The sequence below is a fragment of the Pygoscelis adeliae genome, unplaced genomic scaffold, assembly GCF_000699105.1.
Source record: "Pygoscelis adeliae isolate BGI_AS28 unplaced genomic scaffold, ASM69910v1 Scaffold458, whole genome shotgun sequence".
NCBI classification, from domain to species: domain Eukaryota; kingdom Metazoa; phylum Chordata; class Aves; order Sphenisciformes; family Spheniscidae; genus Pygoscelis; species Pygoscelis adeliae.
The window spans coordinates 384313-393440 of record NW_008825352.1 but is presented as its reverse complement, the minus strand read 5'-3'; the positions used below and the strand labels follow the sequence as shown (position 1 = coordinate 393440).

At 54.6% G+C, this 9128-nt stretch overlaps 2 protein-coding genes across 2 annotated transcripts in view; one reads left to right on the top strand and one right to left on the bottom strand.

The window, feature by feature from the left end:
• ATP6V0D1 (ATPase, H+ transporting, lysosomal 38kDa, V0 subunit d1) overlaps positions 1 to 6524 on the top strand; it is a 30779-nt gene extending 24255 nt beyond the window's left edge. The window contains exons 7-10 of the mRNA XM_009330379.1: positions 3799 to 3875; positions 4507 to 4683; positions 5616 to 5693; positions 6200 to 6524. Coding sequence (XP_009328654.1) covers positions 3799 to 3875; positions 4507 to 4683; positions 5616 to 5693; positions 6200 to 6361 — 494 coding nt within the window. The 3' untranslated portion in view covers positions 6362 to 6524. The remainder of the gene's footprint in view (positions 1 to 3798; positions 3876 to 4506; positions 4684 to 5615; positions 5694 to 6199) is intronic.
• A 2309-nt stretch (positions 6525 to 8833) lies between these two features.
• Positions 8834 to 9128, bottom strand: part of HSD11B2 (hydroxysteroid (11-beta) dehydrogenase 2) — a 5838-nt gene continuing 5543 nt past the window's right edge. The window contains exon 5 of the mRNA XM_009330378.1: positions 8834 to 9126. Coding sequence (XP_009328653.1) covers positions 8834 to 9126 — 293 coding nt within the window. The remainder of the gene's footprint in view (positions 9127 to 9128) is intronic.

The following is a 9128-nucleotide window of genomic DNA, read 5'->3' as shown; positions in this document are numbered from 1 at the left end:
GGAAGTGAAAAAGAAGTTAACTTCCCTATTTATTCCTAGCATGACTGCAGCTCTGCTTTGGGTCAGGAGCTCCAACTTAGGCTGGCTTTCGGGGAGTTATTCTCCTATTAGGGTAGGTCTAAAAACAAATTTGCTTTCTCTCTATTTTCTTCCCTGGAGTGGTGATAGAGTGAACATGACCAAGAACTAATTGCATCCGCTGGAAAGCGAAGACAGTGCTCTTGGAGGGGCCTGACATCCGATCACCCAGCTCTGCAGAGTCAGGGCACCAGAGCTAGGCAGTGACCTTTTTTGTTTTGGAGCTGTCAGGCTGTCAAGAGTCTGTGCAAGAGATTTTCTAGAGGTCCTGCCTTTGAATATATTTCCTCAGGCCCCAGGGAGGCAGGAGAAGGCTCCTCCTTAACCACACGAGTTTAGGTGTGTACTTAACTGCATTCAGAGGGCTAAAGTGGCTTGATCTTAAACTTGGCTGAAGGGCTTCCATGGGCTTGGCTCTGTCTTGAGCTCTTTCAGAAGAGCCTCCAACAGTCTGCTCAAGCCTTCAGTGGCTGTGGTTGGGGTTAGATGCTCTTGGTAGAGCAGTGTAAAAGGTGCAGCCGGGGTGGAGGAGTCATACAGGCACAGGGAAGTGGAGGGGCTAAGGATCGCCTTGTCCTGAGCCTGCACAGGGAGCTGTTGTCTCCTCTGCAGGCCCTGTCTGGTTTTAGCTGGCAGTATCAAAGCATGTGTTTATGTGCAGGCTGTGGCTATCGCTCCATCTCGACTCTGGATTAAGGGTGGGATGCAGATTGCTATCTGCCAATCTTGTTTTGGCTGGTCACAGCCAGCCTGCAGTCAGTGTGACCTCTGCTTCCCAAGGAAACCGTGGCCTGTTTGGAGAGGCAGAGAACAGATCAGGCGTGAAGGGAAGAAGGCAAAGGGAGGGGAGAAGGAGCTGCGTGTCGGCAGTCATGCCCAGCTGCCTGTGGCCTCTGGCATGTACTGGTCTTTTGCTGTAACAGGGGAGGTATGCCTGTACGCATAAATACCTGCACCCTTGCAGGGTGCAGACCTCTGTGTTGAGATGAGGCAGGTGGGGGAAGGCAGGGAGCAGAGTGAGCACAGGGCAAACAGGTTGGGGCAGGAGGGTGTGTGTGTGTGTGAGGGTGTCTCCTTGGGTCCCAGCTGCCACATCCTTTCTCATCTCCTTTTTGAGGCCTGATACTTCTTTGCATTCTGCTCTTCCTATCCCCAAATTGAAGCGTAGATGCCTGGTATCCCTTGGTGTGTGCTGGGACTGGTTCTTGCTAAAGAGCAGCCCCCAGGGATCACAGGGGCTCCCGTCAGTAACAAATCATGGTGACACAAGGGTGAAAGGGGTAACTGCTGCTCACAGACTCTCACTTGAAGCCACCTCTCTCCCCAAGGACTGGAAAATGTATAATACAATGCAAATGGTCTTCACAGGCAAATGAGGGAAATAAAATCGGGTCTGAAATCTGCGCAGAGCTGCTCTGAGGAGCAGAGCAGGTGGGTGGTGGGGATGGATGCCTGCGTCCAGGAGGAGTTGGCATGGGAAGGGGAAGTGCTACCTCCCAGACCTACTGGAGGTTTTTTGAAGGAATCTGCAAGCATGTAGACAGAAGGTTTGAGCAGGATTCATAGGAGGAACGCAGTTACAAAGGTTTCTCGTTAGCAGTGACAAGTGAGAAGGTTCTTGAATGGAAATGTGGTTAACATGGGGAGCAGAGGTTAAAAGTAAATGGTCAGCTCTTAGTGTAGAGGCATGCTGGCATTGTTCTCTTCAGTGCTTACTCCCATTTTTCCACACCTTTAATGGATATATTGAAGTGAAGCTGGCTGACTGTTGGCCTTTGCTGGCGACCTTCTTGTAGGAACCAGCTGAAGGAGCTTTGTTGACTGGACAATAAAATATAGCAGGCAGATCAATGTGGATAGATGTGGAGTGATGTATGGGAGAGGCAAGGAGGTAATCCTAACTTTGCTTGTACAGTGAGGGTCTCCTTGTTCCTTTCTACTACTAAAGGAAATCTTGGGTTTATGATTGACCTAAGCAAGTGTCTCTCTACAAGACAATCTGTTCCCAACAGTAGAAAAGAAGAGAACTGCTCAAATATCGCTGTGTTGCTGCGTACATCTGTAGTGTGCTTGTCCTAAACACTGTCTCATTCCTCTCCTCTCTCATCTCCAAATATGAACAACAGAACAGGAGAAGTTGCTAAGGAGGACACATTTAAAGGTTTGGGTATAATGACTTCTGTATGGGAAACTGAAAATGGTTGGGATTCCTCACCTGGAAGAGGAGTGAATCAGAGCTGTGGTGGTAACCGCGGATAGTGTTGGAAAAGTCAACGTGGATGGACAGGCCACAGGTCTCCCTTCAGGCTGGAGGTGACAGACAAATGAGGCTAGCAGGAGGCAGAGGGTAAATGAGAGGGTTCATGGAAGTCAAAGTCCATTAAGGATTATTAAATGCAAAGAGACTACCATTTCTGGGGTGAGGGTTTTCAGGACACTGGAGAGTTTCTGTAAATTGCTGTCATCTGCAGAGGGGTTCATGGGCGAGGGTACCCAATGCGGCTGTTCTACAGTCTGTGTTTCCATGGTGTCTGTGATATTGGATCCTCGTTCAGTGCTGGATATTGGAGTTCACCTATTTTTGCTTCTAAAGCCTTAAGTTTGCGCGTGAACATTGAGAAGGGCAGAGGTAGTGACTGGACCTCTTACCCAGGTTCCCTCTTCTGTCAGCCTCAAGCAAAGTCCGTTATCCGTGTCCTTGTTCTGTGGTAACTCTGCAGACCGATGCTCTGTGCTCTCCTGCACTTGAGCAGTGGCAGGTGCTGGAGACGATGTTTCTTTGATGTGTGATGCTCACCCAGCAGTGTCCTCTTGCACTAGGTGGTAACAAATATTTACAGAACACAGTAATCCAGGTGCTTTTCTAGTGCTGAGGGTGTCCAATACGTGCATTCTTGGTCCACCTTCAGTCCTGGAGTGGTTGTGACAAAGCAGAGATTTGTGATGTCTCAGCATCGTTTTATTCCATCCCTTTTAAGTGATTCTGGTTGCAGCTCTCTGTCCAGGGAGGTATTTTATCACATGATGGCTTCTTCTGAGAAAGTTTCTGCTGAACAGCACTTTTAGCCATGCACTGCCTTCATGGGCTCCCCCTGGGAGATACAGTCATCTTCCAGCTGGATTACGGTACATGTCCACAAAGGATTACGTTTCCTGGAGGCAGCATAGCTGTGCCTAGCCTTATATGTCTTCTGCAGTGCTCCAGTTGGGATGGAGACCAAGCGGCTGCAGCGTGAAAAGAGAATTACAGAGAATGGCTAGTTTCCTTTACAGATGTCCTGTCTCATCTCTTGACTCTGCTTACACAGCGGTACTTTCTGAGCGTAGGTCTTGCAGCTATAGTTGTGTGGCTTGGCACGTTTGTTGAGGGCAGAGCGGGGTCAGGAAACCGTGTGAGACTTCAGTAAATGCTTTGGAGTTAGACGACTCAAAGGAGCAAAATAGGTTTTAACCTTGCTGCCTGGGGATCTTGCCTGCAGTAAGCTCATGCAGTCACTTGAACAAACCCAACCACAACCCGTCACGTCTCCAGCTCCTGGGGGAAGTGCTGACCCTCCTGTGGGCTTGGCATCCAAGTTCACATGGGGTGAGAGTGCCCGTGCTGTGTTTATAAAGCGTCTGGGAGCACCCCTGCTTGCTGTTTGTCCCCTAGTGAATGGCCCTGTGGGGCAGCAGATGAAGCCGTGTAGAAGAGTGCTCATCTGCCCTCTCTCTTCCAGGCTTATCTGGAGTCCTTCTACAAGTTCTGCAAGGTGCTGGGAGGTACCACGGCAGATGCCATGTGCCCGATCCTGGAGGTAGGTCTGGAAACCCCCATAGCTGGACGGTATTGTCGTGATACTCATTGCTCTGTGCTCAGGCCCAGCTTGCCTGCCAGCATTAAGGATGCTAAAGATACTCTTCAGCATCCCCATGCACACCCTGCCTGCTCCCTGGGAGACCGAGGAAAACACTGCCTGCACATGGCTTTGGACAGGTTCGGTTCCCCAGTCCTGATCTTGCCGGGTGCTGACAGATCTGTTGCCTTCGTGGCAGCATCTTCATCCTCTCACATGGATAACGAGCTGGAGAACAACCAGAGCTGTTCAGTGCACAGCCCATCTCCATGCCAAGGCTAGCTGTGGGATGTGCAGGGCTCAGGGGCAGTAGGTGAGAGAGACTCCTTGACCTGGACAGGGTTCTGCTCAGTGATTTGGCTTGTGCCTGGCGTGGGAATTTCCTCACCTGACTGCTCCCCAGGCATCAGCTGCTGGGCATACTGGGAGCCTGCACATGTAGCCTGCCATGGCTGAGCACCAGATAGCTGTATGTGTCCCAGGCAGCTTGCTCATGCTGCCCTCTGATGTGGCTCTGTTCAGAGCAGCGTCGGTATCTGCTGGCCTCTGGCAAAGATGCTGCACCCTGAGGTGAGCCGCTCTTTTCCCACAGTTTGAAGCTGACCGGAGGGCCTTCATTATCACCATTAACTCATTTGGTACTGAGCTGTCCAAGGAGGACCGAGCAAAGCTGTTCCCACACTGCGGCAAGCTCTACCCTGAGGGCCTGGCTCAGTTGGCCAGAGCAGATGACTACGAACAAGTCAAAAATGTTGCTGACTACTATCCTGTGAGTGCTTTGGGGACCGGTGCAAGGACCTGCTCTGGATCAGAGCTTCTCAAGGATCGGGGGGGACCTTGTGGATTCACAGCCTGGGGTGGGGGGGCCTTATTTTCTGCTGCTACTGTTGGACCTGTGCTCTGCTTGACCAAAGTGGAGTTGGCTTGCTGGAGCTCTTGCGCCAGGGATGCTGTTGGTTTCTTAGTCATGGCTGTCATTGCAGTGGTGATAGGGAGACCAGGCGTGCCCGACCTAGGGTGTGGGGACTGCCCTCGCCACCAAACCCTTGAGGTATCGGTGTGGTAGCAATGACAGTCTCTTTGGCTGGCTGGGGGGGGAAACCTTTCTTCAGCGAGAAGTGGTATGCCACATCTCCAGTCCTAATGGGTCACTGAGCTCTGGTTCAGTCGCAGGGGAGATGCTGACCTGGGAGGACACATTGCGATGTGTTTGGGTTCCTTAAGCTGCTCTTGTGCATGGCTGCGGGCCTGTTTGGAGTCAGAGAGCTCAGTGTCTCCTTGCTGAAGCAGCTGGGGCATGTGCCAGTGTTTGTGGGCACAGAGGCCTGGCCCCAACACTCCGGTTTGTACATGGAGGGGTCTGTACCTGGTATATCCTCCCTGCAGACTCAAAGTGACGACACGGCTTTGAGAACTGGGCACTTCAGAGAAGGGGTAGGATTTCTGGCTGGACAAGCTCACAGATTTTAAATAAAGGCTTTCTCTGCCTTACGGGGGATTGCCTTCAGCCAGTGTGTGTGCAGTGCAGCCTCGGCAGCATCCCCTTGCCAATGCTCATGTGTGCACAGGGCAGACTCTTGGCTTCTGTGTCCTCTGCTGACCTGGCATGGTGGCTGGGGTGTCTGTTTGATGTACAGGGCCCAGGAATGCTGCTGAACTTGGAGGGGTTTGGGTATATCCTCTTGTAACGTCTTCCTGCAGGAGTACAAGCTGCTGTTTGAAGGGGCTGGCAGCAACCCTGGAGACAAGACCCTTGAAGACAGGTTCTTTGAGCATGAGGTGAGTGAGCCCCGAGACGCTTCTCAGCATGTGCCTACCTGTGCCGCTTCCAAAGCTCAGGGGAGCAGCAAGCTTGGCTCCTGCCCTGTCAGCAGTGCTGTGGATGAACAGAGTTTTGGGGAAGGGAAAGAATGCTAGCCCTCGGCTCCAGTGAGGGGAATGGGGGCCCGGCATGGTGCTCGGTCCGTGTTCTCACCCAGACAGATTAGAGCAGTGTGGGAGGCAAGTCTGGGGCTGCTGGTGGGTATTTGGTCCATTGATAGCAAAACCAGAGTGTAATTATGTGGGAAAAGAGGATTTTCAAAGGTCAGAGCCTGTCCTGAGCCATGTGCTGTAGGTTAGAGCTGCCCTGAGGACCTAGAGAGGTGCGGAGCAGGATACCTGTGCTGAGCCCTGCAGCCTGCTGGGGAAGTCATGGGACCTCCCAAGGTGCTCCATGCTTGCTTTGACCAGCTCCTCCCATCTGAGGTGGACAAGTGACATGTCCTCCTCTGGGCTTTCCCCAGGTGAAGCTGAACAAGCTGGCCTTCCTCAACCAGTTCCACTTTGGAGTCTTCTACGCCTTCGTGAAGCTGAAGGAGCAGGAGTGCCGCAACATTGTGTGGATCGCAGAGTGCATCGCCCAGCGGCACAGGACCAAGATCGACAACTACATTCCCATCTTCTAACCCTGCTCTGCTCCTGTCCAACCTGCCCGCCCCTGGAGTCCGGAGGGACCCCTGTCTAACTCCCTGAGTTATCCCTTGCCCAGACTCCAGGGATGTCCCATCTGTGGAACTGGCTCAGATGAGGAAACTGTACAGTTGCTAGTTAAATTATTCACAAGCTGAAGTTTGAGTTGCGTGTGCTGTGAGGGGTCCGGAGGGACCAGTGGCACAGGCTTGGCCCTGTGTAGCAGGAGGGACGCCTCCTGTTGTGTATCTAATAGTCCCTGTGTTGCTGTACTAATCTGCTGTATGCGCTTATGCTCGTAGAGCAAGCACCAGCCGGGGGGTTGCTGCCTCCAAGGGGTTCCCACCGCCGCAGAGGAACGCATTAGGTCTGCCATGGCTGGGGGTCCTCTCTGTCAGTACTCTGCAAGCCTCCTAGTCAGTGTTGTTCCTGTGAAATTTAGTTTGAGTGTGATTTGTAGCGTAGCCCATGCTGCTGTGCAATCCCTGCATCCCCGTGTAGCTAACCCTGACCTGGGGGAGACTGAGCAGTCCTGGTCAGGACTGGAACGGAGCCTGTGGGAATGCGAGGGCAGAGCCAGAGGGCTTGTGGAGCACGCTCCTCCCCGCTCCAGCAGCATTTGCACTAGTGCAGCCTCGCCACGTCCTCAGGAGCAGCCCTCATCAGTCTCCCTCCTGCCCTGCAGCTTGAAAAGACTCCATAAGCTGGCTGAGCTCCTTCCTCCCCTGAAGACCCACAGCTTGGAGCCGACTGTCACAACCATGCAAAAGTCGGAGCTCCTTTTGGCTCTACAGACAGTGCTGGACCCCTGCACCACCTCGGGGCAGACAGCCAGGGTGGTGCAGCCTCCTGGAGCCGTACGGGCATATCTGGCCGTTGGGCAGAGCAGCCCTTGGGTCCGAGCACCACTCGGTCACCCCGATGAGTGCAGAGGGCAGCTGTGGGCAGAGATGCCCCATGCCCTGTCCAGGCCCTGCCTGTCTGTGGTTAGGAGGTGGGAGCCAACCCTTGGGCATGGCGTGGCAGCTCCGCTCCTTGCTGCTTGAGGTCTGGGAGATGCCCTGTGGTGATGTGGCAGCGGAGAAGCCTCGCTGGTGGGAAGCACGTGCTTGGTGCTGCTGCTGCGAGGGATCGATGGAGAGCGGCTCCATCCCAGCTTGTGCTGTGGTCACCTCTGCAGTGTTTGTTAACCCATGACCCCCTCCTCTCTACACCAATAAATACCTGCCTACTGCACTGTGCTCTCCCTCCTTACTTGGGTGCCTGCTCCCATATCCCCAAGAGGAGCCTCCGTCAGCTGCAGGGCCTCCTACCCAGGGAATGTGGTATTTGCAGTAGCGGAGCCTGGTGTGGCTTCTGCATGACTTGGGGCACTTGTTTCTACCACAGGCAGGGGGGTCGTGCCACCCCTTGGGTGGCCCTGGGCACTCACTCCAGCTCAAGCTGCGTGCGATGCCTGCTCTGTGGGTGCAGCTGGGTGCCGGGCTGGTGGGTGCCCAGGAGATGTAGCCCTCGCTGCTCGTGGAGCCGTGTGGGAGTGAGCCATGCGGTTAGGGAGCTGCGTGGCATATCCCCTGGCTTTGCTAAGCTTGTCCCCCTGCGCCTAGGCTTCCTGCCTGGGGCTGTCCGTGTGTGGCACCGTCACCCCTTCCCATCCCTGGCCCAGCAGAGCCACGGAGTCAGAGCAAAGCAAAAGGAAGCCTTGGGGGTAGGGGTGGGGAGTAAGGGGGAGCGGGTGCAAGCTCTTCCTGGCAGGCTGGCCCCTTCTCCGGGGCTGCCTGTGGCACCTGCTGCCCCACACAAGGCTCCTGCCGCGGTGCTCGATGCGGTGCCGGCTGTGACCCAGCTCAGCTCTGCCCGCAGGCATCCCTGACCAAGCATCGCAGCGCTGCACCGCAGAAGGAGACTGCCAGAGCCCAGTGGCATATCAAGAACAGATTTATTTAAAAAGTGACAATCACGTAGCTCATCTCGTGAAGAGCTCTGCAGCCTGGCCTCGGCCCCTGCGCTCACCAGGAGCACGTGGAGTGTGTAACGAACGGCAGGGAGGCAGGGGCTGGCACGGCAGGGGCCGCAGGGTCCCGGGGCTGACCCAGCCAAGAGGCGATTCAGACAAATGCTTGCAGCTCCGACAGCAGTGAGGAAGATGTCGGGTAGCTGAGAAACGTCCGAGGTACATCCCAGCCCGTGGTGCAGAGCCGCAGAGTCAGGCGGGGGTGGCCCCCTTGGAGGATGCACGGTTAGAAAAAATATAAAAACAAGGTCTCTAGAAAATGTTGATTCTCGCACAATAGAAAATAGATCTGCCTGATTTTGGAAAGCAATTTGGTTTTTAACATCTAGTGCTGATTGTTCCCCCGCGGTGCAGGAGGGCCATGCTGGCGGCAGCGCCCGCGCTCGGGGGCTGGTGTGCCTGGAAATCCCGGGAGAAGGCTCGCTCCTGCCCCACAACCGCATGTGGGCCGAGGTCAGGCCTTCTTTGCGTCGTCGTGGTGCTCTCGCCGCAGCGCTCGGGGCAGCTTGGGGTTGATGAAGAATCCTTTCAAGAACAAGTCTCTGACGAAATAGGGCAGGTAGCGGTGTATGAAATACATGAGCCCAAGGCCCTGCCCTGGGTAGTAGCGCACGGCTGGGTTGGCAGCCAGGAGCCCGTCTGTGATGCTGTTCACCACTGCGCTGAGGTCCTCCACTGCCACCTTCATGAACTGGATGAACTGGCGGTTGATCTCCTCCACGTAGGCCTCCCCGTCGGACCGCAGCGGC